The sequence below is a fragment of the Myotis yumanensis genome, unplaced genomic scaffold, assembly GCF_028538775.1.
Source record: "Myotis yumanensis isolate MYYU_CA2020_CCGP unplaced genomic scaffold, mMyoYum1.0.hap1 SCAF_11, whole genome shotgun sequence".
Classification (NCBI taxonomy): Eukaryota; Metazoa; Chordata; class Mammalia; order Chiroptera; family Vespertilionidae; genus Myotis; species Myotis yumanensis.
The window spans coordinates 53,020,282-53,035,945 of NW_027223762.1; the positions used below are offsets into that span (position 1 = coordinate 53,020,282).

A 15,664-nucleotide genomic window follows, 5' to 3' on the forward strand; every position below is an offset into this window, starting at 1 on the left:
TCGATGTTTCTCTCTCATTGATGTTTCTAACTCTCTATCCCTCTCCCTTCTTCTCTGTAAAAAATCAATAAAATATATATTTAAAAATAAATAAATAAATAAATAAAAATAAAACACTTGCCCTGATCTGAAGCTTCCGTCTGTGTCCCTCCTGGCTTAGAGGCAAGTTTATAGGCTCTTTTGTATTCAGGACTTTGCAGATGGCCACTGCCCTGCCTGTCTTTCTCTACAGTCTAGCCAGGCCAAAAGCCCCTATTGTTGGGTGCCCTACTGGCCTCTGTGCTTTTTTGTTTTTGTTTTTTTATTTTTTTAAAAAAATATTATAATAAGTATTACAAATGGTATTACATATGTGTCCTTCCCCCCCTGCTTTTTTGTTCTTGCGGTGTCCTCCATTCCCTGACTTCCCATAGTTGCTCTCCTCTTTCCCTTACTTCCCCAAAATTTGTTTCCTCAGGGCCCAGCTCAGGTTTTTCTGTGTATCTTCCTAACTTCCCCAACCTGGGATGGACTCTTCCTCTTCTACTTTAGTAGCTCTTAATAATGGCAATCACAGATTTTGGAACTTTAGCAAAGCAGGGCAGTCAGTATCTGATGTCTCTGGTCTCCCCAAGAAAACCAAACTACAGTTTCATCTGCCTAGCGGAGTGACATTCCTCAGTACTTCAGGAGTTCTTGCAAAAGTTTTCTTTGTTCAGGACATCTGGCTGCGACTTAACTGAGGCCTCACACAGCTTTTTTGGTTGCTGTCCCATAAAGAGGAGGGCAGAAAGAAAGGTGGGTAGTTTTGTGGATTCCACACAGTTCCACTTTTTGAGTCTGAGAAATATCATTTCTTGTGGTGAGAGTATAGAATTTAAGTTTCACTTTAAAAATTGCACTGAAGGAAATCTCTCACACCAAAGGAAAACTTATCTGGGCAGTTGTCTTTTTGAGATTACTTGAAGCATGTTTTCTTAGAGATTCTGTGGATGAGGGCGAGCTGGCTGAGGCATCTCTCAAGCCGGGGTGGGGTCAGGCAATGAGGTACAGGGAGCTAAGAGGCACCCCTCTAGGCAGCTGTGTGCTTCCTTTCCTGCCCCAGCCTTTGGTTGAAGGGTGATTTCTACTTGGAGGCATCTATGCTTTAGTCATGGATGTAATAGAGGAACTTGTTTTCCTGATAGATTACTGAGTAGAATATTTAAAGAGTCCATTTCTGGGCTCTGAGGGAGTGAAAGGCCAGTCTTTAAATTATTTTTGAGAGAGAGGAAAGGAGAGAGATTGTGAGAACATCAATTTGTTGTTCGACTTACTTATCCATCCATTGGTTGATTCTTGTATGTCCCTGACTGGGGATTGAACCGGCAACCTCGGTGTGTGGGGACAATGCTCTGACCAACTGAGTTACCCAGCCAGGGCAATGGAAGGCCAGTCTTATCTCAAAAGGCTAAGACAACTTGGAACGACCTGACAATTAGTTATATATACTTTGACATTTCTTTTCCCATGATGGCTTTTTAAAATATGTATTTGTTTTATTGATTTCAGAGAGGAAGGGAGGAGAGAGAGAAACATCAATTATGAGAGAGAACCATTGATCGGCTGCCTCCTGCGGGCCCCGTACTGGGGATTGAGCCTGCAACCCGAGCATGTGCCCTGACCGGCAATCAAACCATGACCTCCTGGTTCATAGGTCCACGCTCAACAACTGAGCCATGCCAGCTGGGCTTCCCATGATGGCTTTTAAAGAAATATTTGGCAATAGAATTCTAAACCTCTAAAATTACCCGTGGTGATTCTCGTTTTGTTCTCCAATTCATGTCATTTAAATTAAAAAATGGAAGCCTGTCATTTGTTTCTACAGGGTAACTCGATACCCAGTGCCTTGTGTGTGATGAAAGCTAGCATGCTTGAACATGCTGAATCATATGAACTGGGAAGAGTGTGCTATATGTCAATCCTTCTAGTTCTGTCAGCTGTTTTCTGAAAACTTGCTGGGAAGGTTGTTTGGCGTGGCCTGGCTTAAGTATCCTGGGAAGAGATTTTCAGTTTTAAGTGTATATCCAGAGCCAAGACTGAATCTCAACTTAGCTAGTTCCACAAGCCACATGTAAATTTCCTTACTATCCCAAACTCTTCTGTTAAAAGGTTGAGTCTGAACTGTGTAGTTTTAAGCTGCCATCAAAGCCAGCCTCCTCACACTGATGTGTATATGTGATAGATATTCCTTGAATTCCAAAATATACTGTGTTAAATGGTTGATGTTGTTTCCCTTCTTTGTTTATCTACTTAGTAGATTGCCACTGTTTTGCAGTGTTTTATATTTTCAGCTTTTGTAACTTAACTATAATTATTTTTAAAGCTTATTTGGTCTAATGATAAGTATTTTTCAGTATCTAATGTTTTACTGAGCTTCTGTGAATGCCACTTGATGTAATTTTGTATCGTTGCAGAAACAAATAAATTTCAAATGGTAAAGCTATAAAATCATTGAATTTATTAATATTGTATTAGAATTGTGTGATATGAGGCCTAACACAAGTGAAAGGTCCTTTTATTCTTAACCTTTAGTCTTCATTTACTTTCCCATCCAATCTCCAATAAACAGAAAACGCCATCCCAGGGTTGTACACATCCTGTAGCTTTCTGTGTTGTGATGGTGACTGATTTGCAGCCCATGGACTAGGTCTAGGAGGTAGCTGGGCCCGTGGTCATTCATTTACTCTTGGCACTTGTCCTCTGCTGTCCCCTTGGCCTGGAATGCCCTTGCGGACCGCTTCAACCCCAGTGACATCACTTTTCCAGCCTGTGCCCTGGCTACCAATGTCACCCTTTGTTATCTTTGAAAGATAAGCCTTGAGGCTCGGGTATAAGCTCCATAAGGGCGTGTCTCAGTGCTGCCACCCTGAGCATAAGGAAGACAAATCTAGGACCTTGGCTGCATAGGAATTGAATATTATCTTCTAAACACACACCTTGCAAACTGATATCTTGTTATTCTTCCAGCCCCCACAACCACAATGAGTCTGTCGCAGGCATGTTTCCGCCCCTGAGCGAGCCATTAGAACCAGCAAAAAATGGGATATGGAGGCCTCTGAACCTATAACCAAAATCATGCCCAGGCTTTGACTAACCCTTGTTGGACACCCTTTTTCCTTAACAGTGTAGACTGCAGCAGAGCACTTCGAGTGATGAGAGAAGCCTCAGGACAGCTGGACCAACGCTTTCAAGAATATTCGGTTTTCCCTAGCTGGTTTGGCTCAGTGGATAGAGTGTCGGCCCGAGAACTGAAAGGTTCTGGGTTCAATTCCAGTCAAGGGCATGTACCTTGGTTGCAGGCTCAATCCCCAGCGCCAGTTGGGGCGCATGCGGGAGGCAACCGATTGATGTGTCTCTCTCACATCGATGTTTCTCTCTGCCTCTCTCCCCCTCCCTTTCACTCTCTCTAAAAGTTAATAGAAAAAAAAATATCTTTGGGTGAGGATTAACAACAAAAATTAATATTTGGTTTGACTGTTAGGAGGTATGGGGGTGGGGTGCAGAGCACTGCTGGGGAGACATTAAGGCTATCCAAATCAGCAGCCCACACCGGGCCTTTAGTACCTAGTGTGTTGTAAAAGGTGGAAGATCATCCCCAGCCCCAGCTGGAAGAGCTTCAGTTAAGAACTGTGATCTGTGGGAGACCTGTGGGTCGGATCTCCATTCAGAAATCAAAAACAAATGAGAGTGCTTCGTGCGAGCAGAAACTAATGCTGAAAGACATGGCTGAGTGGCTGAGTCAGGCTGTGCCACCGCACCGGCCAAATTCACCTAGCGTATCCCTGACCGAACTAATTCTTCTTTTTCTGTGCCTGGATCCTTGAACCAAGCTTCTTCAGGTCTAGGTACACGTTCCGCTTCAGGATGGCACTGCTGCACAGAAGGGCCCCTTGTATGGCCCCCATCAACCCGCAGACGAAGATGTCTTGGCCTAGGAGACAGGAGCAGAGACCCATGAGCAGCCACAAGTAGGAGAGAGGACGAGGGCTCTCGTGTTCATCCCTCTGTGCTGGGGTCACCCAGAGGCGGCTTCAAATCAGCCCAGGTCGACAGCCTGCAGGTGTGGGAACTGCAGGGGCAGAAAGACCTGAGAACAGGAACAGAGGACTGTGGGTGATACCGAGGCCTAGGGGTGCAGCTCCTGGCAAAATGGGGCAGTCAGTGTACCTGTCAGGTAGAGGTTGGGGATGGGGCTTTGGGCCCTGATGGAGGCTATCGCATGAGGATGCAAGCGGCCCAGGTCGTGGTCAGCCCCATAGCAGGCTCCCTGGTAAGCAGCCAGATAGAACTGATTGGTCAGCGGGGATCCTCCGGTCACACTGTCCACCTAAGAGGCAAAAAAGGCAGCCACAGGGTGGGAGTGAGACCTTGTGAGATGCTCATCTTTCCTCTTCTCTCCTTGAATGAGTTGACGGCCTGCATGGGTTCCCTGCCTTCCCCGGAGCTCAGGTATCTCGGGGTTTTATTTCCCTGGCCCAGAGGAAGTTGAGAAATGGTACAATCACGTGGTCTACCTACCTTTCCCTCGAGCTGTGGGAACAGCTTCAAGACAACCGACAGAGAGGCTTCAACAAAGGAGGACTTGAGGGTCTCATAGTCGCTGCTCCGCTTTCCGTTGGGCTCGTCCCGCCACTCCTCAAACCACTCATAGCAGGTGGGCACCAGCACGACCATTGTGGACCGGTCTGGGGAGGCAGAGCTGGATTACTGCTGCCTGGCCCCTCCTGCCCTAACCCCCTCCCCGGGACCTCAGGACCTCAAGCCCCACCTGGGAATCGGTCCTCCCAAGTTGGGTCCTTAGCTGATGAGGGAGCAATTATGAGAAAGGGCATGTGTGCCGCAGCCTTTTCCCTCGGCATAGACAGGTAGTGCTCCATCCTGAGGGTGAGAGGAGTGTGGCTGCCCGGCCCAAGACCTTGGTCCTCACAGCCACCAGCACGCCCCAAGGACAGTTCATCCCCACGGACACCCCCTCACCACCAGGGATGGAGCTGAGGGACAGCCCAGGTGCAAAAAGCCCTGCCTGGAGTCAGTGCTTGCCCACCCCCTCCCATTCCATCTCCTGCACTGACTCCCCAGCATCCCGGGAAGAAGCAAGGGTCCTGTGGGCTGTGAGCCCATGCTGACACCCTCTCCCCCCCTGAGCGAGCCATTAGAACCAGCAAAAAATGGGATATGGAGGCCTCTGAACCTATAACCAAAACCATGCACACACACGCCTTACGCCTTGTCCATGTCTGTGTCAAAATAAACATAGTGGTTGGTGGCCGGCAGCCCCAGGTCCTTCTTGGTGCCTCGTAGGCAGATGAAGACAGAGAAGATGCCCAAACCGGGCCGTACCATCTCTAGCTGCTGCTTCACACCTGCCGAAGAGAGCTGGTGAGCGCTGTGTGCACGGCGGCCAGTTGTGGTGCCCGGCCCCAGGGGAACCTGCTGAGCCTGCTCGCTGTGTCTGCAGCCTCAGCTGCCAGCCTAGCGCCTGGGCCATTTTTAGTGTCATTTCAACTGCAACAGTTGAAATAACAATTAATTGGCAAGGGCCTGCTCTCCTGTCTCCGCCTGTGAAGGCCACAATGCCCGACTCCTACTCTTCTGCCTCCACCCACCTCTGTTCTAAGCACCTTTAGAAGCAGGTAGCGCCCAGCCTCCCCGAGCTGGCTCACAGCACCTGCAGGACAGTCTCCAGCTAACTGCCTCCAATCTTCCCCTAATGCAGTAGTTCTCAACCTGTGGGTCGCGACCCCTTTGGCGGTCGAACAACCCTTTCACAGGGGTCGCCTAAGACCATCCTGCATATCAGATATTTACATTACGATTCATAACAGTAGCATCATTATAGTTACGAAGTAGCAACGAAAATAATTTTATGGTTGGGTCACAACATGAGGAACTGTATTTAAAGGGCCAGATGGTTGAGAACCACTGCCCTAATGTCTCAATTAGGAGTGGATGACTGGGCTCCATGCTACAAAGATCACAGATACGAACAGTACCTCCTTATAAGCCTTAATTTCAGTATGAACTTGAAGATAAGCCACCTAATAAATGAACATACACAGTTCACAATGTGCAGTACAGTCAGTGCAAGGCCTCAAAACGATCAGCAATGCAGATGAACAAAAGCAAACAGCACTCCTGGCACCCAGTGTTTCAGGATTCAGCCGGGAGAGGGAAGAACAGAACAGGAGGGAGGCAACAGCCGTCCGATGTCCCCTGGACTAAGCAGCTGGCCTTCCCCACCTCTCTTCAAAGCACCCCAGACCAGTTACCCAGAAATTGCTCCTACAGATTCCTATCCTCTGTTCTCCTTCCCAGGACCATCCCAGCCCCTGCTTGAGGGTTAACACTGGCTGCTCTGACTGTTCATTTAACAACTATTTGTGGAGGACCCAAAATGTGCTGACTCCTCTGTAGGTGCTGGGGATGCTTCAAGGAATCAGATACGCTGTCTGTCTACTGGAAAAGAGACTCTCCTGAAATAAGCTGGATGCCCTCTTCTAGGCTGCAAAGAATGAGTGCTATGGGCAGCGTGACATAGAATCTATCGAAAACAGGCCACTTTGGAGAGCAAAAGGGAGTGTTATAACAATTACAGCAGGATACTGGCCTCGGACAACCCAGCCATGAGGAGGGGAGTGTGGGCTCCCCCATCCCAGTACGGAGCAGTGGACCGCCCTGGAGCCGCAGGAGCTCACCACGTGGGTCCCAGCCTCCAGGGTAACCTCACTGCTGGCACGCCCTGTCCAGGTTGGGTTGGGTGGGCACAGAGAGAACCAAGGGCCCAGAAGTGAAACCTCCAAGGTCTTAGGAAGCCCCTGAGAACAGCAACCACCTCCACCTAGACCGCTTTCTCTCTCCCCAGCTAGAAGGAGAGGTCCAGGGACCATATGCCTGGCAGAAAATATAACCTAGGGTCCCAAACAAGGCACAGTATACCAAGCCTTTTTTCTCCACGCCAGCCTTCGCTTCCCTTATTGACATTATGAGACCAGTCTTTCCCACTCAAAAAACTTCTGCTCCAAACTCTCTCAAGGCTCAGCAGTGGGATTTAACCGTTTGAGTCCCAAGCAGCGCGATCGCGCTGTTGAGATTTTATGTCGAGAAAACATACGATTCGTTTGAGTCCCAGGGGGTATTGAAAAAACACTGTCGAAGAATCCCAAACAGCGCAACCGCGCTTTCTCTAAATGAGTACGAAAAGACCCAAACAGCGTGATAGCGCTTGTTTTATTTTATGTCGAGAAATACCAAGCAGCGCAATTGCGCTGCTTGGGACTCAAACGGTTAAGAAAGGCGCTCCCATCCACAAAGGTTCCCTCTGCCTGACCATCCCACCTCAACCCTCGACCCCTCCTGCTCTACCTGTCCCACAGGCCAGCAGGTGTCTGGTTCCCATCTCTGAGAGGCAGGTGGAACTATGAAAACTTCCACCCCAAACAGCTAGAAACAAAGGAGTCTCTGCACTGGGGCCTCTGAATTAAGCATCACCCTGCCACTGCCTGAAATGTTCTCAAATTGGAATTCACCTGTTTTCAGGGCTGAGCTACCTAAGAGCAGTGACAGCTATTCCTATACAGTGAGGGAAGGCAAGTTGAACAGGTAGCATGTGGCCTGGAGAGAAGGCAGGCCTGGGTGGGACCCAGGATCAAAGGTCCAGGGAGAGAGGGAGGCAGGAAGTACCAAAGGCAAAGTCTGTTGGTCAGCCACCCAGCCCCGCCCCTTGCCCTGCACCGGGCAGTCTCAGCCTCACCCCACTCAGCTTACCCAGTCTGAGGGAGGAGGCCTCCGCTGGCCACAGATGCTGGTTGAGGCCCAGCTAAGTGAGGCAGAAGAACGAGAAGGCTGGTTTTCAGTCAAACACATACCACAGGGACAATGACGACCGCCACCCACCCACCCTCCCCCAGGAGGAAATCCAGGCCATCACTTTTCTACTGAACCCACTCTGCTGCCCACCTTCCCCAGCTCCTCAAAGAGCAGCTGCAAACCCCACCGTGAGGTGGAGCGCTCCTTCCACTGCTCCCTGGGCTCCTCCACGCCTTTCTATTGTGACAGCATCTGAGCTGCTCCTTTCTCTCCACCCCCAGCCCCAGCCAGAGCCTTCAGCTATACCCCTCCCTACTCCTGGGTCACTGGTCCCCTCCAGGCCAGCGGCCTCCTCTCCTCAGATCACACCAGTAGCTTCTAGTTACACAACATCCTAAAGTCCATTTCAAAACAGTTACCTCTCACCTTACTTGGCTGAGCCCGTGTTCCTCATGGGCTGACCTGCTCTCCACCCCTTAGTGAGGCCTTTTCTCTGGAAGCCCCATGCCTCTCAGCTCAGAGGCAGGCACGCGAGCATTCTCGTCCCAGCTTGCCACCTCCAGATAGGTGGCCTGGAGAAGTTACTTCACGTGCATGGCCTCAGTTTCCCCAGCCACCAACATCAGGAGGATGATGGCTCTCTCCCAGGTGGCGAGGAGGATCAAACACAACGACAAAGCCTCTTGCACAGACCTACCCAGGGCCAACCACAAATAGGTCTACCTCCTGCCCTGGTTGGGTAGCTCAGTTGGTTAAAGCATTGTCCTGGCAATACACCAAGGTTGTGGGTTCGAATCAACCAATGAATGCATAAATAAGTGTAACAACAAATCGATGTTATTCTGTCCATCTTTCTCTTTCTCCCTTCCTCTTTCTCTCTAAAATTGATTGCAAAACAAAACACAACACAGACAAATATGTCTACCTCCTCCTTCTCAAAACCAAGCTTTTCTTTTTCTTTTTTCAAATATATTTTTGTTGATTTCAGAGAGGAAAAGAGAGGGAGAGATAGAAACATCAATGATGAGAGAGAATAATTGACCAGCTATCTCCTGCACGCCCCCTACTGGGGATGAGCCCACAACCTAGGCATGTGCCCTGACTAGGAATCAACCGTGACCTCCATGGTTCATGGTGACGCTCAACCACTGAGCCACACCAGCTGGGCCAGGCTTTTGTTTTTAGATGCGGTCTATCAGAAAAGATGGCTGCATTGAGGCTTATTTCTACCTGGTGCCCAGATTTTTGGCACAGGGTTCAAGGAACAGAAGAAAGGCTCAGCCCCAATATGATTCCTGAGAGAGACAGGAAAATATAACCTTGATCTCAATACAGCACACAACAATTTTATGAGGCCTTTCTTCTCCACACCAGCCTGAGCTTCCCTTACTGATAATGCCAGACCAGTCTTCCCCACTCACAATAAGTGAGAACTTAAGGAAGGAAGCAGGATTCATACCACAAACTTAAGGAAAACCCAAGAAATGTTCCTTTTGGACTCTACCCACCATCATTCACCATTAGAGAGATGACTTAAGACGTAAGAAAACCGGAAATGGGCAACTTGGCACGGAATCTTAAAAGAGGAGAGGGGAAAGTGGCTGAGGTTATGAGGGGGAGGGAGTGACTATGCCAAGCATGAAGAGATAAATGAGGATCAAAGGGTCTTTGGGGTGATGTGGAACAAAGTTGTTTCCCCAACTCCTACACAGAGGAGCAAGTTAGAGACCACTGTGTCTACCTTTTCTGCTTAAGCACAGAGGGCAGCCATCACCCTGGGAAAAGCATCAGCCCGGCTGAGTGAGCTGCTCTAGAGCAGCGATGCCGGGGACCTCGGGAGAGAGCCACACAGCCCCGTCTTACCTGGCAGACAGCGGGCGGTCTCTGGCAGTAAGTACTTGTAGGTATTGAACAGTCCTGCGTCAGAGATCACGATGGGGCAGTGGATATTCACCAGCTCTTGACCCTTCTTCACACTGACACCTGCAGGCACAAGAGCATGACTGAGGTTCTGTGCGCCCGAGGAGGGAAAGAAAGGCTCACATCCCGCACAGGTCTCTCCCAGCGTCCACTTCATTTTCTCAGACCTGGGCGTCTGGGCCACCTACCCAGACGGGCACACCCCAGGCAAAACTGCAAAGTCCTCAAGCACTCTAAGCGTGTCCCACAACTGCTCTGCGCTCGCCCTCCTCAGCTGCCTCCCCTTCCAGGTGGGCTCCCTTTTCTTGAGCTAAACCCAACAATCTTCACACTGACCCCTCCTATCAGCCTTCCACGACCTGGTTCCTACTGTGTGTCCACCTCATTTCTGACCACTCACCAAACCATAGGTACATCCATAAGAAAAAGCTGATGGTCAACCATTTCGGACCTACAAAAATGGCAGTTTCTAATGCCTTCTAATACTCAGCTCTTTCATGCCTTTGCACCTTCTGTTCCCCTTGCCTGGAATAACCTCCCCCAACCTCTGACTAGCTTCTTCTGACCCTTTATGGTTTAGATATATTTTTATTGTTGACACGCGTACAGATGTGCCCCACTCCCCCCCATCTTCTGACCCTTTATGACCTGGCTCAAGCACCCCTGCCTTCCTCTGAGGCCTTCCTTGTTCCGCCATCCTTTACTTCACCTCCAGCTTTAGCATGTGCCTCTGTATGGCACATACATTAAATCAGGGATCTTCCTTATGAGACCTGAAGCTTCCTGACGTAAGAGATTAGGTCTTGTCTTTTTATTTTCATCTTTTATCGCCTAGCTCCCTGGTTGGCAAACTGTGTTGATTTCAGAGAGGAAATCAACTGGCCTAGCTCATGAAAAACACAAGTAAATATATTCTAAACTGAGTTTAATTGAACTGATAAATCCACCTTGCTTCATGGACCCCTTCAGGCTGGGAGAACTTGCTCGTGAAGATGAGAGAAAATCTCACAGCTACTGACAGCCATGTCCTTACCACCAGCCATGTCCTACTCTGTTCCACGAGTGTGTTCTCAGAGACTGCTGGTGGCCTCTTCTCCTGGATTTTTGTGGGGCACTGGGCCACCCACTGGCCGCCTCCTCCTTGACAGGTTCCTCTGCTGACTTCACCGCCACACCAGCCCTGTTTTCTCAGGCCTCTCTGGCACCTTCCCTGATGCTCCTTAAGGACCCACGCATCGTGGATGGCCTGCTGTTTCCCAGAGCCCTTCCTTGCATTGGCCTCTCCTCATGAAGTCCTTCTATAGTGGGATTTTGACTTTCCATGCAGATTACAGCAAAGACCTGAGCCAGGATAACAGGATTCTAGGCCCCACTCTGCCATTAACAGATTGAGGGCCCCCACACTGCCGTAGGGAGTGCCCAGATCACGTATTCATTCCATCAATCGCCAACACACATTTATTGAACCTCTATTATGTGCTAAAATCTATAGGCAAGTATTAAAGAGACAGCCCCTACACTCAAGGAGGTTATGTATTACCAGGTAACTATTCTTATCTATTGAATAAATGATTAAATGCTGTTCTTTGCAAACCACGCAATGTTTCCTATGTCCTCTTTATCTCCAGATTAGTAACTCCCCGAGCCCTGCTCTGAGGCAGGTTCCAGCCTGTAAACCCTGCTCTGGGGCAGATTCCAACCTTTAACCCCATTTGGAAGTCGGTCCTGTGACACTTTCCACCCTCAGTGCTTTCTTTTCCCTGCAGCCCAGGTCTCTCCCACCCCAGCCCAGGGCCCATGAAGCGTGAGGCAGGGCTCTCACCACAGGCTTTCCCAGCTGAGTCCAGCAACACACTCTGCACAGAAGCCTTCGTCAGGACAGCGCCCCCGGCCCGCTGAATCACAGGGATGATGTGAAAGGCGATTTCACTAGAACCCCCTCGCGGATAAAAGGCCCCTTTTATGTAGTGGTCAACCAGCAGAGCATGCATGGAAAAGGAGGTGCGGCTCGGGGTCACGCCTACAGAAGGAAGGAGGGGCCATGAGGCAAATGCGGCAGCAGCAACAGTCAGAAGGGAACACCAACTCTTAGCAGAGAACATGAAGTCTGAGTCTCTCCTTCCCAGGGTTCAAATGATGCCCAGGGGAGCCAGAGGGCCGGTCTCCATGAAAATATGGGGTACCTTACGGATCATAGGGCCACTGGGAATGTCCTCCCTGCAAACTGCCATGCAGCCAAGACTGGGGAGGACAGTGCTGGTAGAAAAGGACAATCGTCCAGGGTGTAGATGAAGGAATTTTACCAGGGAGTCCTGTAGGTAGGTAGGCAGACTTCCCATCCATAAGCTCCAGAGGGCCTGGGGTTTATGCTGCATTTCAGCCCGCCAAGTACATTCAGGAAGAAACACTGAGAGCCAGGAGGGCGCCGCCTCCTCCAGGAGCTGCCCAAGGCCAGTACCCACCATACGTGGGGAAGATGTAGCTGAGCACCGCCTGGAGCTCCCGGGAGGCCGGCAGCTGCTGTAGGGTCTCGGCCAGGCTCTGCACGGACCCGCGAAGGAATGGAGAGAACCAGGTGAGCAGCCCACACCTGCCGAGGAACTGAGCCACAGGCAGCGGGAGGGTCTTCAACAAGATGGCATGAAAGGCTCCCCTGGATGCCAGCTGGAAAGAAAACGAACAGATCTCATTTCTAGAACTGCTGTGACAGAATCACCATTCCATTAGCTTGCAGGCCCAGCAACACTTACCATGGCGGAACTTGGGCTGAAGTTGGATTTTTAAAAACCTCTTCTCTGTGAATTCTTCCCATTCTACACTCAAATGAGTCGTTTTGTTTTTTCACTTACTGCCTAAATTCCTTTCGAAAAATCCCAATCTTGCCCAGCCGGTGTGGCTCAGTGGTCAAGCATCGACCTTTGGACCAGGAGGTCACAGTTCAGTTCCCAATCAGGGCACTTGCCTGGGTTATGGGCTAGATCCCCAGTGTGGGGGCAGAGGCAGCTGATCAATGATTCTCTCTCATCATTGATGTTTCTCTCTCCCTTCCTCTTTGAAATCAATAAAAATATATGTATTTTCAAAAGAAAACAAAAATCCCAATCTGATCTCAGATGAAGTAAAAAAGGGTAGTAATCTGAAGACACAGAAGCCAGCCTGATCAGAAAGGAGAGCATGGCGCCCCCCAGAGGCCAGAGTGAGAGTGGCAGCTGCCAAGCCCCTGCTCCAGAGGCACAGAGGCCAGCTCTGGAGGGGACTGAGTTCAGGACAGACATGACTGTTCCTCCCATCCTGCCTCCCCACAGTGACTCCACACATGGAGGTCAGCCTTGTCAGGAATAAACAAGGGGATCCTTAGCATGTCCATGTTACCTTAACCAGCTTTATATACTTGTCAATGGCAGCTTCTTCCTGGGGAAACTTGTCCTTGAGACCCTGAATGTAGGCTTTCTCCCCGCTGTACATGGGGAACTCCTTTCGACCACTGGGCCCTTCGAGTACCATGACGTCAAAGGGAGAGGACAAGGCAGCCCAGTCCAGCTGCCCCTCAGTGATCTGGTCCAAGATAAAACGGTTCAAGCTGCCTTCCTGCATCCTCCCAATATAATGGATTCCTGTGGGGAGACAGACAAACAAGGTGTCTTAGGGATAAGGAGATTGAGCCCCGGACCAGGACGGAAGGTGAGAGAGGTTGTCCTGCTTGGCTGAATCCACACCAGAGGAATCTACCCACCCTTGCTGAAGGGAGGAGTTAGAGCAGAAACCACCAGATCCCTGCCATTTCAGCTCCCCATGGGTGCAGCTAGCAGACAAGGAAAGAGGCGCCCAGAGAGAAAACAGGGCCTCCAAAACAACAGAAAAGCTATCATCCCACGATGCTCCAAGCCTCCTGAAGAAAGAGCATGCGCCCAACCCTTTTCCACATAAACCTTACCTGTGTCAAATTCGAGGCCATTCTTTCCAAAGGTGTGACAACAGCCTCCCGCCTTGGTATGCTGTTCCAGCACCAGAACTCGCTTGCCAGCTTTGGCCAGAATCGCGGCTGCAGCCAGGCCCCCAATGCCACTGCCAATCACCACCACGTCCAGCTTCTCGGGCACCCGGCTGGCTGAGAAAGCTGCAGCAGAGGGAGGAGATGGAGGGTGGGCTTCTCAGGAAAGGGTAGCAAAGACATGGAAACCAAGGCAGACCTCTCTAGCTTGCCCAGTGCTAGAAGTCTAGAGCAGTTTGGCAGAGAATCCTTAGTAGAACATCACAAACATCTTACCTGGGAACTGCTCAGGACCAGCAAAGTGATTTGGTTTGACCTGAACTGATTTAACCAAAGTTGCTATGTACATGGGGATTTTCCCTACTTTCAAAGACAGTAGGAATCAGTAAATTTTTAAAAATTTATTTGAGGGGGGGGGGAATGTGAGAGAGATCAACTTGTTGTTCTACTTATTTATGCACTAGAGGCCTGATGCACAAAATTCGTGCAAGAGTAGGCCTTTGCAGCTGAGGGCAGCTGCCTGGATCTGTCCCTTGTAGCCGTGGGCCGGCTTGGTCCGGGAGGACGTCTGGAAGCACATCTGGTCTAATTAGCATATTAACCTTTTATTATATAGGATTCTTTTATGTGTCCTGACCGGGGATCAAACCTGCAACCCTGGCTCATTTACTGATTCCTGCCCTGGCTGGGTAGCTCAGTTGGTGAGAGGAGGGATCACTTGATGTTGACACACATTAGCCACCTTGGCACAAACACATTGTGGTGTGGCAAAACTAAAAATCATTTTAATTCTTTCCTCCCTCTCATTTTAAGCATAGACCTGGCTCCCTTAAGCCCAGAGACCTCTTGGGACATGACCTCAAAAGGCATGTTCGACTGTGGTTCTACAAATCTGCCATTTTCCTTTCATTGCCTGAAAGTGAGGATGGGTTTGTGAAAAGTTGCTAAACAACATGCTTAATGTGAAATGTCAACCTTCACTCAAACTCTCCTTCTTCTGAGCATCAGATGAAAACTTCATTGGGTCATATAGCGGCTTTCTGATTTTCGTAGTCCATTGAGGAGGGGAGTTTGAAAGTTGTTGTACACTGTGAAGGATTGTCTACCCATGTCCTGCCTTGAAATACCATGATTATTTATGAAAAGCATCTTTAATAAAGCTGGATACAGTTTGGCTTGGGGGGTGGAGGGGGATGGGGGGGGGAGACAGAGTCTGGACTTGACATTGCCAAGACCTTGGCACACAGAGGACAGCGCGCGCGTCCATGCGTCCACTGTTGCCCAGCCTGCCCAGCAAAGGCGCCGGTTGGTGGCGGACACTACAGCGGGCGCCTCCACGTGCGTCCAGCCTCCCCGGCACTTTGCATCGGGAGAAACTGAGGCCAGGTCTGGCAGCAGCTCGCCCTGCTGGAAAGAAGCCGCAAATCGGTGCAGCCTCCGACCGCAGGGCCCCTTCCACTGACCTTGTTTCAGAACCTTCTTCCGGGCCTCCTTGTCGGTCACCAGGGGCGCGGGGGGCCGTTTGACATCCTCGGAGAAAGGGTTCGGGGAGCTGCCTGAGTAAACTCGGCGGAGGACGGCCAGCAGCAGCAGCAGCGCGGCCAGCAGCACCAGGGTGAGCCACATGGCGCCTGTCCGAGGGCTGTTCGCGCCGCCGGCGCCCAGACTTGTGGCGGAGATGCCACCCTGCAAGGTATCCCGCCCAGCGGGAGGCGGAGGCAGCTCTGCCCCTTGGCCCGTGGAGCCGCCTGGTCTTTGGCTTTGGCCAGAAGCCCAGACTCCCGCGCAGGTTGGCCCTCCCGGCCCTCCGTACGGGCGGGAGGCAGCGCTCGGACTCCCCGCCCGCGGGCGGCGCGCTCCTCCCCCGCCAGCGCGGGGCGGGCGGGCGCATGCGCGGAGGGGCCCGCGGCGGCGGCGGCAGCGGCG

General features: G+C 50.7%; 1 protein-coding gene across 2 annotated transcripts; it reads right to left on the reverse strand.

Moving 5' to 3' along the window:
- Nucleotides 1-2,456: 2,456 nt before the first annotated feature.
- RETSAT (retinol saturase) lies at nucleotides 2,457-15,515 on the reverse strand. Of its 2 annotated transcripts, none has more exons than XM_070429598.1 (11): nucleotides 15,202-15,513; nucleotides 13,682-13,864; nucleotides 13,120-13,361; nucleotides 12,210-12,411; nucleotides 11,570-11,767; nucleotides 9,691-9,810; nucleotides 5,246-5,384; nucleotides 4,790-4,899; nucleotides 4,540-4,706; nucleotides 4,189-4,348; nucleotides 2,457-3,952 (listed from the first exon to the last, which is right to left on the reverse strand). In XM_070429598.1, exons 1-11 carry the CDS (start codon nucleotides 15,362-15,364, stop codon nucleotides 3,813-3,815), a joined length of 1,824 nt encoding a protein of 607 aa, XP_070285699.1. In that variant the 5' UTR covers nucleotides 15,365-15,513; the 3' UTR covers nucleotides 2,457-3,812. The 2 variants fall into 2 exon arrangements, with proteins under 2 accessions (XP_070285699.1, XP_070285700.1); XM_070429599.1 differs by having other exon boundaries at nucleotides 3,861-4,108; nucleotides 15,202-15,515.
- Nucleotides 15,516-15,664: the final 149 nt, after the last annotated feature.

What these genes read in the sequence shown, in the direction of transcription:
- RETSAT (XM_070429598.1), bottom strand. Translation starts at nt 15,364, where the DNA reads ATGTGGCTCACCCTGGTGCTGCTGGCCGCGCTGCTGCTGCTGCTGGCC. An exon ending in CTCAGCTGGGAAAGCCTGTG is followed by an intron (nt 9,811 to 11,569) that starts GTGAGAGCCCTG and finishes TTGTGCCTGCAG; the next exon opens with GTGTCAGTGTGAAGAAGGGT. An exon ending in CCCCAACCTCTACCTGACAG is followed by an intron (nt 3,953 to 4,188) that starts GTACACTGACTG and finishes CCTGTCTCCTAG; the next exon opens with GCCAAGACATCTTCGTCTGC.